We start from the raw sequence: 20,139 nt of genomic DNA, 5'->3' as shown, positions 1-20,139 counted from the left end.
TACATTTTTAAGTTTTATACACGATAGTTATTACAGGAAATATTTTCATTTTGTAGTATATGAAGTTTTAATTTCTTTTTGAACAATCCTAATGATTTTATTTGTTTTATATCTGTAGGTAGGCTATTGTATATTTTAACTCCGTCATGAAGTAAATTTTTTTTTAGTAAAGAGTTATCCTCTTGAACCTCCATTAAACTGCATTCCAGTTCAACGATACGACTGAGAGCCTTCTCGTGGTCATTGGAACACTGTTGGAAGCTGTCAACAATGTCTTGGAGGGCTGTGCACTTGTTTTGGCTGTCCATATATTGAGTGTGGAGTTCAGCTAGTTCGGCCTTCAAACTTGTGTTCTTTTTAATTATTTTCTGGATTTCAAGTTCATGTTCCTCTCTCTCCAGCAAGAGTTGTTCACACAGGGATTGTGAAGCCTTTAAATCCTGTAGTGTGGCCTTTAGTTTGTTTTCCATGTCTTTGGCCACTGCCTTGCGGGTCAGCATGTTGTAATTTTAATTGCTGAAACAGGTGAAATAGATGTTAAAAAATTGTATTTATGATGCAATTATACTAAAATTTACTTGTGTTAGATAGATAGTGAATAGATAAATAGTAGTTTTTTAGTAGAAATGAAGTATATTTTGTCTGGAGCTATAAGTTTTTGTCCTCTAAATTGCTTCCAACTTGTCAAGCAAAGTGAGACGATAACTATGCGCTCATGTATTTATTGTGACGTTACTCATAAAATATGAGCAGTGTTATTAGTTAAAATGAATGCGAATGTTGTGTATATTGTTAAAAATAGTAGATATATTAGAACTAGTACTCCACTGGTTTATCGAAGAAATTCGAATTTGAATTTCCGTTGCCGTTGACATCCACGTTATAGGTACAAAACGTTGCTTCAGTCACATAAATGCGTACTTCACATAAATTAATACACATACGTTGATAATATAGTTAACTAATACTAATTATTACTGTTTTTACCACTAATTATTGAATATAATATATTTTATTGAATTTAAAACTCGTCATCGTACTATCCCAGGGGAGTTTCACTCTTGACCCCGGCTATCGTACTATCCGAGGGGGGATTCACTCTTGACCCCGGCTATCGTACTATCCCAGGGGGGTTTCACTCTTGACCCCGGCTATCGTACTATCCCAGGGGGGTTTCACTCTTGACCCCGGCTATCGTACTATCCCAGGGGGGTTTCACTCTTGACCCCCGCCATCGTACTATCCCAGGGGAATTTCACTCTTGACCCCGGCTATCGTACTATCCCAGGGGGGTTTCAGTCTTGACCCCGGCTATCGTACTATCCCAGGGGGGTTTCACTCTTGACCCCGGCCATCGTACTATCCCAGGGGGATTTCACTCTTGACCCCGGCTATCGTACTATCTCAGAGGGGTTTCATTCTGGACCCCGGCTATCGTACTATCCCAGGGGGGTTTCATTCTGGACCCCGGCTATCGTACTATCCAGAGGGGTTTCACTCTTGACCCCGGCTATCGTACTATCCCAGAGGGGTTTCATTCTGGACCCCGGCTATCGTACTATCCCGGGGGGGTTTCACTATTGGCCCCGGCTATTGTACTATCTCAAGGGGGTTTCACTCTTGACCCCGGCCGTCGTACTATCCCAGGGGAGTTTCACTCTTGACCCCGGCTATCGTACTATCCGAGGGGGGATTCACTCTTGACCCCGGCTATCGTACTATCCCAGGGGGGTCTAACTCTTGACCCCGGCTATCGTACTATCCCAGGGGGGTTTCACTCTTGACCCCGGCTATCGTACTATCCCAGGGGGGTTTCACTCTTGACCCCGGCCATCGTACTATCCCAGGGGAGTTTCACTCTTGACCCCGGCTATCGTACTATCCCAAGGGGGTTTCACTCTTGACCCCGGCTGCCGTACTATCCCAGGGGGGTTTCACTCTTGACCCCGGCTATCGTACTATCCCAGGGGGGTTTCACTCTTGACCCCGGCTGCCGTACTATCCCAGGGGGGTTTCACTCTTGACCCCGGCTATCGTACTATCCCAGGGGGGTTTCACTCTTGACCTCGGCCATCGTACTATCCCAGGAGAGTATATTAGTATATTGAGTTTTATATAAGTTGACTTTTGTTAGGGAGTAAACCTTCTGCACGTAGTTTCTGCACGTATTATACAGTGTGGAAATTTTCGATGGGCCCTGGAGGGAAAGTTCCCAAAATACTAAAGATAGCAAATTTTGTTGAAAGGACACATTCCTTTATTTTTATAAAGAAATAGAACTGCATTTAAATATTTCGAAAATTCACTTGCATCGACCTACCATCGAATATCAAATGCTGTAGCGTGGGCAAGTGCAGAGTGTGCACCAGCTTAAGTGTCTAGTGTATGTGTTAATTCATTGTATTTGTTTAAATAAATACGCAACTAATTCACAGGTACTTCCACGTGCGGCGACTTGGCTACATGCTGGGAGAACATCAACAAGGAACCAATAGTACAAACGCTTCCTCACAGAACAAGCTTGGTAATTAATTATGTTGTGTTTTTGTATTTTGATTTCGTATTTCATTATGTATATAATTGTATCTGTTTGTTTCTAATATAAATAAAATAAATTAAATTTGTCATTTTTAATATGTATTATGTATATAAATAAATTTTCTTTGTTTATATGGATATAATTTATTAAATATGTCATAGGTATAACATGCTGTTTACTTTTCAGGTAAATCTGGTCAAAATGACAATACCGTGATACCGGGCGTGTTCAACTGTAGGTTTTCAAATCCAGTAAATAGCAGGTTAGATATTATAATATATTAGATCCGAATTAGGGTCGACCTTCACCCATCTGATAACCAAATGAGCAAATATACCTATGTTAATTACTTGCCTATGAAAAGGCACCTGGCAATTTTTTTTTAATTTAATACGTACTTTAAATATGATTATTGCAGGCTAGTATATGTGATTGATTTTATATTAAAAAAAGGTATAAAACCTTTGATATCACCTTCGATTAGTCAGTAGATCGGTGGAGACACCTTATTTTGATTTACTTGTTCACACTTGTCACTGTAACCATACACAAAAATGAGAAGGCTAGTCTATCTAGGTATATTTTATGTGTTAAAAACTATTATTATTGTAATATAGGATCAATCCGGGTAATGTCAGGGTTGATTGGAAACAATTCCACTAACACTTTTAATACTTATTCTACATAACTGAAAATGATGTTTATACACATCAATAAATAAATATATGTAATTTTAAACTCTAAAAAAAACCTTAAACAACCGAAAAGAAATATTTCATTTCATTTTGACGTGACAACGTCTTATAAATTGGTTTGCCGGGTGACACTTCAAGAAACTGCGTTACGCTCCGCTCACGTTATGCGCTCACAATGAGAGCGAGTGAGAGGCACGCGTCCCTTCCACTCGGTCATGGTTAGCCCGCCTAAGAGCGAGAGAGACAGACATAAAAAGTCGTTGTCACGTAAAAATTTCGCCCGTATACCGACTTTACAGGCAAACAATTTTTTTTTATATACGATTCCGCTTCTAAAACGTTTAGAAATTCATCTGACTGATTATAGAGAAAAAAAAGACGTGTGTCACTTGGGGACTGCCGCGGTAAAGCTATTGCATGCTATGCCTTCAAGCCACACCTCCGCCCGTCGGAGTGGGGAGCGTGAGGTTTTTTCGTTACGGAATTTCTGGATTCGGCCCCCGCGCTCAAGGCCCGCGATAGAAGCTATGCAATAGCTTAAAAAACTTTTTAGTTGTTTACGATCACCCCTGTTAACCCAGCCTGAATATAATTGTTTATACACTTAATTGTACAGCGCGGCGAACGGTCGCAAGAAGAAGAAGCCGACATCGTTCGTGCCCCCGCCGGCGGGCGCCGCGCCGCAGCCCTTCTGGCGCCGCCCGCTGCCGCACGCACACGCGCACACACACACACACCACGTGAGTATCACTTCTGGCGCCGCCCGCTGCCGCACGCACACGCGCACACACACACACACCACGTGAGTATCACTTCTGGCGCCGCCCGCTGCCGCACGCACACGCGCACATACACACACACCACGTGAGTATCACTTCTGGCGCCGCCCGCTGCCGCACGCACACGCGCACACACACACACACCACGTGAGTATCACTTCTGGCGCCGCCCGCTGCCGCACGCACACGCGCACACACACACACACCACGTGAGTATCACTTCTGGCGCCGCCCGCTGCCGCACGCACACGCGCACATACACACACACCACGTGAGTATCACTTCTGGCGCCGCCCGCTGCCGCACGCACACGCGCACACACACACACACCACGTGAGTATCACTTCTGGCGCCGCCCGCTGCCGCACGCACACGCGCACACACACACACACCACGTGAGTATCACTTCTGGCGCCGCCCGCTGCCGCACGCACACGCGCACACACACACACACCACGTGAGTATCACTTCTGGCGCCGCCCGCTGCCGCACGCACACGCGCACACACACACACACCACGTGAGTATCACTTCTGGCGCCGCCCGCTGCCGCACGCACACGCGCACACACACACACACCACGTGAGTATCACTTCTGGCGCCGCCCGCTGCCGCACGCACACGCGCACACACACACACACCACGTGAGTATCACTTCTGGCGCCGCCCGCTGCCGCACGCACACGCGCACACACACACACACCACGTGAGTATCACTTCTGGCGCCGCCCGCTGCCGCACGCACACGCGCACACACACACACACCACGTGAGTATCACTTCTGGCGCCGCCCGCTGCCGCACGCACACGCGCACACACACACACACCACGTGAGTATCACTTCTGGCGCCGCCCGCTGCCGCACGCACACGCGCACACACACACACACCACGTGAGTATTACTTCTGGCGCCGCCCGCTGCCGCACGCACACGCGCACACACACACACACCACGTGAGTATCACTTCTGGCGCCGCCCGCTGCCGCACGCACACGCGCACACACACACACACCACGTGAGTTTGGACTATTTTCACTGAACACATAACGCCGTTCGTACACCGACGCATTCGCGTGCGGCAGCGAAACAACGAAAACTCTGTCAGTAGTATGGCAGGATTTCGCATATGATATGGGTCACTCTAGCACATAGATAGATGAAATAGTTGCGTCCTTGTCACTATTGTTTCGCAAGGAACTGCGAAATGGCCATTACACAGGCGCATTGCGAAAAAGTTTCGAAAACATTGCTGTGTACTAACGTTCCGCAGATATTTCGCAACGCAGTAGTTTCGCAGGGATTCGCTGCCGCACGCGAATGCGTAGGTGTACTAACGGCGTAATAGTAGCGCTAAACGCTACAGAACGGACACTCTCCGCTTCCCGCCAAAATTAAATACTTACCTCACCCCGCACGATCAGGCTAAAAATGGTCCGCATTTTTCTGCAAAGACAATACGCAACAAAGATTGACAACTTTAATCAAATTGACTTCAAGGAATTTTATTATTTTGGATTTGTGATTATCGTTTTTTTAATGGTTAGATATAGTGCTGTTTACGGATGTATTTCTTTAGAAAAACGCTAATTTTTTTACGCTAGTCACAAATATGCCAAAGCGTTAACACACACATTTACAGTCTCTACAGTGTGACTGTCAAAACGATAATTTTGTATGGAGTATCCGGGGTGTGCTTTTTTGTTATTAACGTTCTCGTGATTTACGTAATATTTTTATTATACAGATTACCATCATTAAATACTAATATCATCTCTTGAACACCACTACCATCCTACTTATCTATTTCAATTTGTAAATGTATTTCAATAATTAACAAAGACGTATATATATAAATCTATTATTAACGCTTGTGTGATAATCTTATTACTAATTGTGCAGAAAAAACGAAAGCCGTGCTTAATAACCGTAAAAGAAATTATATAACATTTCTTTCGTCTAGGGTGGCTCATCAGAAAACGAAGGTTCAAGCGTGGGATCGCGCGTCAACATCCAACAGAAACTGCAAGAGAAAAAACAGAAACAACTAGCCGAATTACGCGTCATAGAAGAAGAAATAAAGCAAGGAAAACTCGCCAAAACCACGCCAGTCGCGGCAGAAGAAATATACAGTAGTCTACAAAGACAACCCATACCCAGAGCGAAAACACACGCAGAACCACCCGCCTGGCCTAGTATAGAAGTCGCGCATTCATACCAAAACTACCCAGTGTTACCCCATACTTGCATCTACCCCACTTACACGGAAATAAAACCGGACTACGCAGAAAACTTTCAAAATAACGAAACTTCAAACGACATAAAAATACGACAAAACATATACAACCAAGAATCTAGAACGTTCTATGAAAATCCTGCTAATTTACGCGGCGAAAACAGAGCAGTTATTCGATCGCCCAACTATCTAGCAATCAATGAAAACAGAAACTTCGAAACCAGAAGTCCCCGGAATGTTCTAGACAGTCCTCGAAACGCGTACATAAGTGACGTCACTTCGAATAACTACGACTCGGCCATAGACAAAAGTCGACCACAGACAAACTATACAGATGATAGACAAAATATAGAGTTCTCGAACTATTGCGAGACAAATCAGCCGTTTAAATATGACGATAAAGACGAATATATGCATAATGCTTTGAGTAACCAAGTGGATAATATTCGGATATACAACGAGGTTGGGTGTGGCCAGTATAATCAGAATTGTGAGCGAATGTTCCCATATTCAGGGTTGCCAGGGAAGAAAATAGAGCAAATTAGGAAAATGCAACGATGCAGGACGCCAGAGATATTGTTGGCGCCGCATTATTTGGAGGGATGTAATAGACAAGTGTGCTGCCATTGGCCGGGGCCTTATGGGTATGTTATTTTAACTAACTAAACTAAAATTTTGAATAATACGCTATAGATTTGACAATGTAGTGTATAAGTACAAACACATATGTGATGAGAAAATGACTTCATTATTTAATAAATAATTAGAGACTAGGCCCGTTTTACTGCTTGCTGATAATGCCCTTTAGAGCATGTTTAGTACTATCAAACGTTTCTCTTCCCTTAATTAATGAAATATTATAACAAATAATTTATCACAAAGACGTTTCTCCACTCATTGCACTGACTCCTGATTTTGAATTTTGTTTAGTCATTTAATAGATGTTTCTTTATATATTAGCAGAAAGAAAGAGGAAGGCGGCAGCAGCGGGGAACAATCCAGTCCTGAAGGAAACCGGGAGACGCCGAGACCTCCCAGCGATATCGACAGTCAGGTGAGATCGACATATAAATTTAACAAAAAATTTAACAAAAATGTAAATACGATTTATTGAACCTGTAAACTTGAATATAAATGAAAATTGTTTATTTTGTTTTAACTAACATACGACAGATAGCCGATGCGATGTAATTGTTAATCATTATGTATCGGCTATTTTTCAGTGAGTCTCGTCAATATCGGTCCAGCCGTTCCAGAGATTAGTCGGGACATACACACATACAAAAATTGTAAAAAAATCTAGTTTGGTATACATATGTACCGTGTATGTATACCGTGTAACCACAGAACAGTAAGAACATAATAGAAGTGCTATAATGTCATCATTAGTATGAAAACCAGTGTCGCCAAACCCACACATTTAAACCGATAGTTATACAGTACACTACAAGTAAACTATGCCTTTGATTGGACAGCTTAATTTGAGTAAAAACTGACTTAGGTTATAAATTCAGCATTTCAATATGTACCCTAACGAACCAAGTTACGGTTTATTTTAGTATAACATCCCTAGTATATTAGCTGTTTTGTTTCTCTTTGCTCAGAAATTCCAAATTCGAAAACATTCAGCTATTCCACAACAGATGGCGTTGGTTTTCAATACATATAACTTTGAACCTCTACACATAAAGATAAGGTTGAAATTTGTGTCACTCTAAATTAATGACATTAACTTGACATTAACCTGATGCTATGCTCTAAGGGATGTCAGCCTTGTTATCGATAATTCACAAATAAATATATTTTTGTGCATTTTTTTTTTCTTTCTATTATATGAGTATAGGATAATGTGTCACATTTTGGAGTATGTTTATTACTACTAAGTACGTCTTTTCATATTATTATATTTAAATAAAAAACGGAATAGAATAGTATAAATCTATATGTACAAAACAAACAGAAAATATGCATTATTTTAAATCTTGGAACTGCCGTAGGTTTGATGTATCGGTGGCCTTTGTTAGACTGCTTATTGCTGTTCGGCATCCAGTTAACTCGTCACGTTGCATTTATTATCCATTTCTCTTTTAAATTATGCTCTTTCGAAAATCTATAAATAAATAGGACAAATGAAAGCTAAGGAAAAATAAAATAAAATTTAATATTTAAAATGTTTGTCTTTTCTAAAGTATCGATACTGTCGATATGCGCCACATGCATCACTAATCCGACATTCGTTTGTTTATTTCAATAATATTCCAGAAAGTCTTGTTTGCTGTTCAATCTATATTAGTACTTATTTCTTATGGATTAAGGTTCATTTTGACTTAATATTTTTATAAATTTTTGACAAATTACGGTAAGCGAAGTTGTAACATAAAATATAGATATTTAAAATAAATTAAAATAAGACTTACCGATGGTATGAAATGCCTCGATTGCTGATATTATTTCGTCTGCTATCATTTTTCCACTCTAATACCGAACAACACGCTCTAAATAATGAATAAATATGAAAATAAGGTTTGACAGTTGGCAACCGACTCGAATATTTTTCTGCGCACAACTGGGAGCGAGTTAGGTGATCTTACCTTACTAGTGACACGTGGGCCACGCCCACATCGCACTTCTATTATGTTCTTACTGTTCTGTGCGTGTAACCATATGCACTAGTTACAGGCAGTTATTTTAATATAACAGACACTCTAAAGGGCATTGAAACTTTCTGGCATATCGACCCGCCGCCTATTAACAGTTTATTGGAAGAAAGTAGGTACATTCATTACATAAAAACATACATACATTACATAAACTACTACCTACTTTCTTCCTGTAATAATAATAATCTACCTGGGAGTGATTATTTGGAGATAATATTATGCATATAGACACGTAATAAGTCTATTTTTAGTGTTTGTCGTTGTATTCATAAGTGAATATTTACTTCCAAATATCTCGGTAATGTGACACTTTAGGGTACTATGTTATAAGACATTTTTTGTTCGTCTATGTGTCCTCTATCCATACATACCACTTTAATCGTGCGGAAAAATCGCGGATTTTGAAAAAAAATCTAAATGGCGGCGGGTCGGTATGCCAGCGAAAAGTTTCAAACCCCTTTATTATTGTTATGGATAATTTTAAAATAAATGTGTATATATTGTATTTTGCTTTTATTTGACAGATATCTCTGCCCCGCTCGTACACGCTGCCCCGCGAGTTCCGCTACTGGCGGCGCCGTCCGCGCTTACGGGACGCGCACCTGCCCAGTAATAATAGCAGCGATGGTATGTATCCAAACCAAGAATTTCTGATTACGAATTATCGGCATAGTTACTACAAAATGCCGACCGTTTGTAAACGGCCAGATTATATACAATTTGCCTGCGACATATCAATATCTTAAATGTTTTACATTTCCGATAGCTATTTAGGAAATGTATAGATTTCCTAGGAAATGTGTATAAAATAATTTATTTCACACATTTCCTAGGAATTGTATACAATTCCTTGATTTCATACATTTCCGGTAACATATACACATACACACAAAATATAATACACACTGCACACACACAGCAAGACAACTACACACTAATAGTCACTACAGACAACTCTACAGACTAAACACACACATTAGATACGACACGACACAACGCACACTAAACTGTGCACTAAATAACACCCACCTACACACTCATGTGGTGAGCACTCGTTTTGTCACTTATGATGTGTCTACTTGTGTATATCATAAAATTATGTGCCGTTCTGGTATTCATACGTAACATTTATTTTTATCAATATAGCGTAATATTGTGTGCTTTTCTTGTACTGAAATATAAAATAGAGTTTGTGTTGCTGTAGCATATTTAATTCAAATTCGAATCTTATTTATAGTCACGTTTTACGAAACCACCAAATCATCATTCAGAATAAACTGTCTTTGCAAATTTAATTTTCCATCATACTAAAAATCCTTATGAACATCCATATTATTAGTTTTTTAATTATTATAAAAATACACAATATGTTCTATATGATATTTATTTCCCAGGTGACGTAGACAGCGGCGATAACGAGAGCGATCGTCGTTCAAATTGTTCTGCAACATCCCAAATCCACCCGCCGACATACAGCGATAACTTCGCCTACAGACAACCAGATATGATCCCGCGACAAGACGACAGATACGATGTGTATGGTGCGTGTGATAGACGCCCGAGGCGGGGGTTCAGGAAACCCGGGCCCAAACCAGAGACTAAATTATAAAAAAAGTAAAAAAATGGCGGGAATTTTCCAGAATTATGAATATGAAGAATTGTACATTCTTTGATACAGTTTTATAGCATATAAATGCTTTATAAATGAGAAATTTTTTAAATGGAAAAGATCGAGGTGGGATTTGAACCCGCCTCTTTAGTCTAGCTAAATTATAAATCACTACTAAAAAATTATTAAAAAAAAAAGTTAGCTGGAATTTTACAAAATAATGAAAAAAATATTTTTGTATTGTACATTATATTGTACAGAAATGAGACGAAATAAAAAAAGTATGTTCCAGAATTATGAAGAAGTGCACATTGGGTTCTGTAGAAATGTTGATGTGAGCTTTGCCCGTTCGGTTCATTGTATGATTTAAAAACTAAATGGAATATTTATGAATCCGAGTTTAATGAATTTGTTTTTGAGTGCAAAAGTATTGAATTGTACGATTCATTGTCCATTGCACATTAGTTTTATATAATTCGTTTGTAATTGTGTGAATACTACATAGTGTAAAATGAATGAGCCATTATGTTCTGTACGGCAATTATTAAACCGTCATCAAAATTCCGTCCAAAAACGGCCGAATGCCGTCAGTTATCGTAAACTGAACTGAATCTCAATATTTTATATATTCTGTACATTAACATTACTTTAGTGCTTTAGATAATTAACAAAAGTCTGAAATATGTAAGATTTATTATGTATGTACTTAAATCGATTTAGGTAATTTTATCACATGTAATATTTATTGTAGAATGCCTCTAATGTACAGCTTTTGTGTTCTCAAATGTATAAATATTACTGTATAGTGTATATTATAAGGTAGAGGAAGAAAATAAAAAGTCATTTCAATGTTTTATTCGTTTTATTCTATACTCCAATTGTAAAAGGGAACCAGTCACTCTATCACTCCGTGTCACTACTCAGCTACTTTCTCAGCCATTTACACCAAATATAAAGTAACGTCAACCAAAATAAGGTTAAATTCACAAATACACATTTAATGTTGATTATAACTATCTTATTATTACGTTGGGGCGCGCCCGGAGGCTCGGCGATAAATTGAACAAAAAATTTAATACCATTTAAAGATTTATTGGCCCGTTACTACATACAATGGTATTACTCCCAAAATTTACCTAATGCTATTCGTTGAAAAAAATTTTCTTTGAACGACATTAGGAAAATTAAGTGTGAGAACGCTTATATTGAATATAGAAACCGGTCATAAACGGGCAATGCATTCCGCAAACAGACTAAAAAATATGTCTATTATTGGAGGCATTACAGCGTCGGGGAGCGCTCCAACCTTACCCTACCCTACGTAACCCACGGACATAGCAACAGTTCGGCCACGAATTGCAATACAAAACGAAACATCTGATGATCTAAAAATAAAACACTCGATTACGCACAGTATGTAATCGTTTGCCGAATATAATAAAAATCACTCCTCCTTGCATTCATTGAAAATACTGAGTTCGTCACGAATAGCTGCAAATTTCTAGAATTTTGTATTGAAGTTGTATGTACTTACATTTTTTTAATAGTTTTGAGAAAATTTTAAAGAATAGAAAAGATCGATCACTGAGGCGGGATTCGAACCCACGTCTTTTGTCTAGCCAGACTAAATTATAAAAACAAGTTTGCTGGATTTTTACAAAATAATGAAAAATTATTGTTTTGCTTTGTACATTCTAATGTATAGAAATGATATGAAATAAAAAAGTATGGGCGGAAATGTTCCAGAATGAAAAGTGCACATTCTGTTCTGTAGAAATGTTGATGTGAACTTTGCCCGTTCGGTTCACTGTATGATTTAAAAACTAAATGGAATATTTATGAATCCGAGTTTGACGAATTTGTTTTTGAGTGTAAAAGTGTTAAATTGTACGATTCATTGTCCATTGCACATTAGTTTTATATAATTCGTTTGAATACTACATAGTGTAGAATGAATGAGCCATTAGTTTTGTACCGTGACTTTGACATTTGGCGTGATTTCTGTCACACGTGTTTGGGTTTTTAATTTAGTGTTTTGGCTATTTTAACAATAATATATTCACTTTGAGCTGTATTGTGTTCGTATTTAAGTGTTTAGTTAGTGGTTATAGTGGTAAGTGTACTAACAATTCACTAATATGGGCCCTGATCCACCCGATCCCCCTAAGCCCCCTGACGTTCAGGAAAGAAGCATGGAATTGGACATCTCTCAGAATAAGAGGCAAAGGTGTCAGTCACCTGAGTCTACAGATGAATCCCCAATTAAACGCTTTGTTCCATCAGATCCCATTTTACCTTCTGTTAATCCGTCTATATTTGTTGATCCTATTTTAAATAATCCTATAAGATATAGTGGTGATGAAGTTGGACCATACATTGTCCACGTATCTCGCGTAGAAAACGATCCTTCTGCTGGCCTGTCCATCCGTCCTATCAAATTTGGATCTTTCTTGTATAGACAAAAAGTACCTAATATTTTAAGAGACGGAGTAAAATCTGTTGGCCGCAATCGAATATCAGTTGAGTTTGTATCGGCTGAGGATGCTAATAATTTTTTATCTTTACCTGCTTTGGCCGAAGCTAAATTTAAGGCATTCATTCCTACCTATCACATCACCCGCATGGGTATTGTAAAAGGAATACCTGTAGAATGGACCATGGATGATTTGGTGGAGTGTGCAGAATTCCCTAACAGACACGGTCGCATACTTAAAGCACGTAGACTTAATAAAAAATCTAGCCTTGATGGGATTACAACTTGGGTCCCGTCCCAAACAGTGGTACTTACTTTCTTGGGCCAAGTAATGCCATCAAAAATCTACTGTAGGTACACTTCTCTCCCCGTAGAAATTTATCACTACCCAACCATCCAGTGCCACAAGTGCTGTCGCTTTGGGCACATTCGAGACCAGTGCCGCTCAAAAGAGAGGTGCTACAAATGTACACAAAACCACTCGGGTGACTCCTGTCCCATTCAAGAATCTCAAGCACTATGTGTCCACTGCAATGGCACTCACTTTGCCATTGACAAAAATTGCCCGGAACACAGCCGGCAAAAGTCAATTAAACTTTTGATGGCCACAGAAGGTATCTCATTCGAGGAAGCCTCTAAGCTTACCCCTCCAGTGTACAGACCGTTTTCGGAAACAGCCAGTTTCGTTTTTGCGCCCAGATCACAACAATCACCTGTTTTTCCCACCCCTTCTATGAAACAATCCAATAGTGTTCGTCAAACTCGTCCTCTTAATAAAACTTCATACAAAAAGACCTATTCTATACCCCCTCGCACTCATGCACCACTAGGTAAAACGTATGATGTAGCTGCACACCGCCAAATAACTCAGGAATTACCTTCTACCCAACCGAATGGTTGTGCCTTATATCAGAACCCAGATCCCCCTGTTGTACTGAGCTCTAATGTTGAGCTTTATGTTTCAGCATTAGAAACTTTTCTAAAAAAAACAGATACATTACCGACCAACGTTGCCCATAGATTAATAAATCTTCTATCTCTATTTAACAATGGCCCTCACCATCCTTCAGTGGAATGCTCAAAGCATTCGTCCGAAATGTCATGAAGTACTTGACCTTATTTCAACCCACAACCCTATAGCTTTTGCCATCTCGGAGACATGGTTAGTTCCCGGAAGTCACTTTCGGATTCCTGGCTTTTTCTGTCTCCGAGATGACAGAGCCGATGGGTATGCTGGAACAGCACTTTTACTTAAACATTGTTTAAATTTCTCTCGTATTCTATTACCTATGCATGATCAGCGTATTAACGCTGTTGCTGCGAGATGCAATAATGTCTCTATTATTTCTGTCTACATTTCTCATCCTCATCCTTCTATTATACCTGATCTTTCACTTATACTTTCCTCCGTACCGTCTCCTCTTTTAGTATTGGGCGATTTTAATGCTCAGCACACTTCTTGGGGATCTTCTGTTTGCAATACATTTGGGCACCTGCTAATGGATCTGCTTGATGACCTTGACCTCTGTGTAATTAACGATGGATCTCCCACTAGGAGAGTCTTTCCTAATCAGAGTCTCTCCTCTGTAGTCGATCTATGTATCTGTTCTTCCTCCTTGGCTCCATCCCTCACCAATTTAACTCTTTCTAGTACTCACGGTAGCGACCATTTTCCTCTTCTTTCTTCTCTTTCCCAGTCTGTTATCCCATTGACTTCCCCTTTTCCACCCCTTCTCATGTATAGACTTTGTAAAGCAAACTGGCAGGATTATGCTACTGGTCTTGACAATCTGGTTGAGTCCCTTCCTTCTGTTTCTCTTGATAATAATCTATGTACTTATTCTGACTTTGTGGATTGTATTAAAAACGCAGCTGCGAATAACATCCCTCTTAAGTCTGTTTCTAACTCTGGTTCTCGCAAAATCTCTCCGCCATGGTGGGACGATGAATGCTCAGCTTCTGTCAACTCAAGGAGAGAGGCCGAAATTCAGTATAATGCTTCCATGTCCGTTGACAATTTTATATATTATAAAAGAATAGCCGCACGTACCAAACTTTTTCTTAAAAATAAAAAGAAAGCAGGCTGGCAAACATTTTGCGAGAGTCTGTCGCCTAGAACACCTGCAACAGTTATTTGGAAGAACATACGCAAATTTCGTGGCTCTCTTTCTTGTAACGACATAGACTCCAATGACTCCTCAGTGTGGCTTGAGGAGTTCGCTGATAAGTTCTCCCCTCCCTTTGTTCCTTCTTTAGATTCTTTCCCTATGGCCACTGGTCCGCTCGTCTCGTCTCATGATAACAACATGGAAGCCATATTCTCCCTGGAAGAGCTAAATGTAACCCTCAGCGGCCTCTTAGACTCTTCTCCCGGATTAGATGGCATTCCTTATTCTTTCATACGCCAATCCGGTCCCATAACCAAACAGTACTTTTTAAACTTAGTAAATTTCTTTTATGAATTCGGTTACATCCCTGACTCTTGGAAATCACATCTCATAATTCCTTTACTAAAACCAGGCAAACAAGCCTCTAGTGCCGACTCCTATCGACCAATCGCTCTTTCTTCGTGTCTGTCTAAGATAGCCGAACACATGGTTAAAAATAGACTTGAGTGGCTTGTTGAAAATAGGGGACTGTTATCCAGGTCTCAATTTGGATTTAGAAAGGGTATGAGTGTACTGGATTGTTTGGGCATTTTATCCACAGACATTCGATCGGCCTTTGAAAGAAAACAGTATTTGGTAGGCGTCTTTTTAGATATAGCGTCCGCCTACGATAGCGTACTTCTTCCGTTACTCAGAAACAAATTGTTACAGCTGAGTATCCCAGTGAGGATGATACGATTTATCTGCAATCTTTTAATGTCAAGATCCATTCAAGTGCGCCATAACTCTCATATTTCTTCCACTAGGCTTACCTGGAAGGGGCTCCCTCAAGGATCGGTATTAAGTCCTCTCCTATATGCGATCTACACTTTCAACTTGGATACGACAGTCACATCTTTCTGTGACATACTTCAATATGCAGACGACATCACCCTATTTGCTCATTCCCATGACATGGATGAAATCACCTCGCGCCTTAATTCAGCTTTGTCGTATCTTGGTGATTGGCTATCAGAGCATGGTATGTCTGTGTCTGTACCAAAATGTTGCGTTGTAGTTTTCACTAAAAAGCGTCACATTCCCGCACCAACCCTAGTACTTGGCGATGAACCAATTCCAGTCACCAATAAAGTTAAGTATTTAGGCGTTATATTAGATTCTAGGTTATCGGGTTCCCCTCATGTTAACTACATCAGTCAAAAATGCGAAAAAGGGATTAATATATTACGTTCTCTGGCAGGAGTGTGGTGGGGGGCCCACCCATACTGTCAGAAACTTATTTATAATGCCGTGGTGCGTAGTCACTTAGACTATGCGTCTTTCATACTCGATCCATGTAATAAGACGGCACTAAATAAACTAGACAAAGTGCAATCTCGTTGTCTGCGCTTGATTACCGGAGCAATGAAATCTACCCCGATTAACGCCCTGCAGGTTGAGTGTGTTGACCCTCCCCTGGCCCTTCGCAGGCAGTATCTTTGTGATAAATATTTTTTTAAATCTATCTATAACTCTTCCCATATCCTTTGGCCCAAGCTCCATAATCTCCTTCAAATCTCCACTAGTCAAAATCTCCGTCCCTCTGTAAATTTTTCTTGTTTACTGAAAAGCTTCATAAGATTCTCCCGTCTGCCTGATCCTACTGTTCAGTTTGAACTATACCCTCTCTTCTCCGTTAACTTCCAGTCCCTTACGTACAATCCACCTATACTTTTAAATTGTGGCATAACTAAACATACAATTAATGCAAATGCTACATTTAATGAAATTGTAGCCAATAAATGGCCCAATTGGCACCTCTTTTTTACCGATGCCTCGAAAATGTCCGATATTTCATGTGTGGGAGTCGCTGTTTGGTACCCTCAATCCAGCATCATTCTTCAGTTAAAGTGCCCCCCTTTATCTACTGTTTACACTGGTGAAGCTACAGGCATTCTCGAAGCCCTCACTTTCATTAGCTCTCACAACCTTGATAAAGCTGTTATATTTTCTGACTCATTAAGCTGCCTCCAGGCTCTCCTATCTAATCCCTTTCGATCCAGATCATGTCACCCCTTGATCTTAAGAATACGTGTGGTTCTTTTAAATTGCCTCAATAAGGGTCTCCACGTTCAAATAACTTACATACCAGGTCATATTGGTATAGGGGGTAACGAGATGGCTGACTCTTTGGCTAAGTCTGCTACGCAAGTGGGTTGCAATACTCACTTTAGTAATTACAGTCAAGACCTTGTCCTACTATCAAAATCACGTCTAGATAGGAAGTGGTTGAATCTTTGGCAAGAGTCCAGCCGCACGAAAGGTAAATTTTATTGGGACATTCAGCCTACTATTCCACACAAACCGTGGTTTTTCCGCTTTCGCAAATTCGACAAACCAGTAACATCCACTATCTGTCGGCTGCGCTTCGGCCATGCGTGTACTCCTGTCCATCTGGCGAAAATCAGAGTACGTGACCATTCTATTTGTGAGTGTGGATTAGATGAAGGTACTACTGACCACCTGTTCTTTGAATGTACCAAGCTCCGTTCTTCATTACTGGATGTCCTCCCTCCTGAAATCCCTCGTCCCACAAATTTTAAATGTCTGTTGTCCTTAGTGCCTTCCAAATTTGTTGAAATACTATCTAAATTTATTTCCTATAATAAACTAAAGTATTAACCCCTTATTATATTTATAAATCATATTAGTGTATCCTGTAGTTTGTAATATAATAGAACCTGTATTGTCTTATGTGTTTGTTCTAGCCGCTCCAAGTTGATCAAAATTTCTGCATTTTCCCACTCAGTTCCAAATGTTAAATGTCACAGCCGTATAAGTCTAACTGACTGAAATTTGAGTCCTGTCTCTCCCATATACACTGGACATTGGCGAAGTCCCTTTTTATTGGGTGAAGCCATTATTTAAGAGAAGAAGAAGAAGAAGTAGTTTTGTACGGCAATTAAACTGTCATCAAAATTCCGTCCAAAAACGGCCAAATGCCGTCAATTTGTAAACTGAACTGAATCTCAATGTTTTATATATTCTGTACATTAACATTACTTTAGTGCTTTAGATAATTAACAAAAGTCTGAAATATGTAAGATTTAGAATGTATGTACTTAAATCGATTTAGGTAATTTTATCACATGTAATATTTATTGTAGAATGCCTCTAATGTACAGCTTTTGTGTTCTCAAATGTATAAATATTACTGTATAGTGTATTCTTAACGATTTTAAATTCAACCTAGAAAGGTTTCATTCCTTACAAAATGACTTTATATGTCTACTTTCAACAATCAAATAATAATCGACTCAAAATAATTATTAACACAACTAAGCACAACAATAACGACCGTTACGTCCGAGAGCCCAACGGAAAGTGTGTCAAATCCACTGTTCAACTCATTTTTATAAACACCCACTCGGTTCGGGTTGCCAGTTGGGAATTAATTTATAACACGGCCGTTCCTGACTGTGCGGCGTCCTCGACCGCAGCATGACTTCCACCACTAGCATCAGATCCATCCATCATCGTCATCATCGTCTTAGCGCTGTCTCAGAAACAAAGGAAAATTGTTAGCGATCAACCTAGTTTCGCGTTATAGCCTGAAGCGTATATCTTATGCAGGGGAACGAAAAATGACGTTCATCTCTATTTTACCATTACCAGTGCCATGGACGCAAGCGTGCACTCAAGCGGCCATAAACAAGGTGTATTAAAAAGCAAATACTTATTACAGAATTAGATACCTTCAGACTTAACACGAATATAGATAAAAACTCAAAATGTAATACACCGTCGTAACGACAGTGGCTCCAAGTGCTCTCATAAGCGACAACCTGTAAAAAAACAGAGACCCATACATTTTGCATGTTCTCTAAGTGGCCTATACACATTAGCACCACAAAAATTTAAAACCGAGAGACCCATACCTTTTGTACGTTCTCTAGTGGTCTATAAACAATAGCACCACAAACTTTCAAAACAGAGACCCATACCTATGTATGTCCTCTAGTGGTCTATAAACAATAGCACCACAAACTTTCAAAACAGAGAGACCCATACCTTCGTATGTTCTCTAGTGGTCTATAAACAATAGCACCACAAACTTTCAAAACAGAGAGACCCATACCTTCGTATGTTCTCAGTGGTCTATAAACAATAGCACCACAAGCTTTCAAAACGGAGAGACCCATACCCTCGTATGTTCTCTAAGTGGTCTATAAACAATAGCACCACAAGCTTTCAAAACGGAGAGACCCATACCCTCGTATGTTCTCTAAGTGGTCTATAAACAATAGCACCACAAACACAAAGTCTTCGACAGCAGCGGTGAGTGGCTACCGTCGATTCTCGTTCGCGCAGGCATCCCGGCGCCGTAGATTGGTTGCAAGCAGCCCGGAAGCCCGTTGTCAGCAACTGCAGCGGTGCAGTGGATGTGCAGCGCATGTGCCATTGCCAGCGCACAGCACATCGAACCACTGGGAACCCTTGTTGCCTCCTTCAACACGTAGCATGTTGAGAACTGTCCCGTGAGACCTGTTATCATCATAGCAACTAGTTATTTTCTTAACAACTTTGCTTCCCCGACTCGGCCTAACCTGACCATGACTAATCAATAACCCCAAGGTACTTAATGACACCCGCTCACAGGACGCAACGGACGTTATTACGCTACGGTTGAGATAATGTTCTTTCAACACTGAACAACTGAACAACAACTAATAAGCACTAAATTTAGATGGCAAACGGTCTAAAACGCGTGGCAATCCCAATTCTGATCTTAAAGATTTTAAGTTCAACCTAGAAAGGTTTCATTCCTTACAAAATGACTTTATATGTCTACTTTCAACAATCAAATAATAATCGACTCAAAATAATTATTAACACAACTAAGCACAACAATAACGACCGTTACGTCCGAGAGCCCAACGGAAAGTGTGTCAAATCCACTGTTCAACTCATTTTTATAAACACCCACTCGGTTCGGGTTGCCAGTTGGGAATTAATTTATAACAGTATATTATAAGGTAGAGGAAGAAAATAAAAAGTCATTTC

At 40.0% G+C, this 20,139-nt stretch overlaps 1 protein-coding gene across 1 annotated transcript in view; it reads left to right on the top strand.

Annotated features, from left to right (window-relative positions):
• The window catches only part of LOC123702043, a 51,933-nt gene extending 41,299 nt beyond the window's left edge, over window positions 1-10,634 (top strand). The window contains exons 9-15 of the mRNA XM_045649706.1: window positions 2,436-2,524; window positions 2,726-2,801; window positions 3,851-3,974; window positions 5,974-6,890; window positions 7,207-7,300; window positions 9,431-9,533; window positions 10,301-10,634. Of these exons, the coding sequence (XP_045505662.1) occupies window positions 2,436-2,524; window positions 2,726-2,801; window positions 3,851-3,974; window positions 5,974-6,890; window positions 7,207-7,300; window positions 9,431-9,533; window positions 10,301-10,515 (1,618 nt within the window). The 3' untranslated portion in view covers window positions 10,516-10,634. The remainder of the gene's footprint in view (window positions 1-2,435; window positions 2,525-2,725; window positions 2,802-3,850; window positions 3,975-5,973; window positions 6,891-7,206; window positions 7,301-9,430; window positions 9,534-10,300) is intronic.
• Window positions 10,635-20,139: the final 9,505 nt, after the last annotated feature.

Source organism: Colias croceus, chromosome 22 (assembly GCF_905220415.1).
Source record: "Colias croceus chromosome 22, ilColCroc2.1".
In the NCBI taxonomy this organism is placed as follows: domain Eukaryota; kingdom Metazoa; phylum Arthropoda; class Insecta; order Lepidoptera; family Pieridae; genus Colias; species Colias croceus.
Note: the sequence above shows the minus strand (reverse complement) of the source record. Positions and strands in the feature narration are given on the sequence as shown.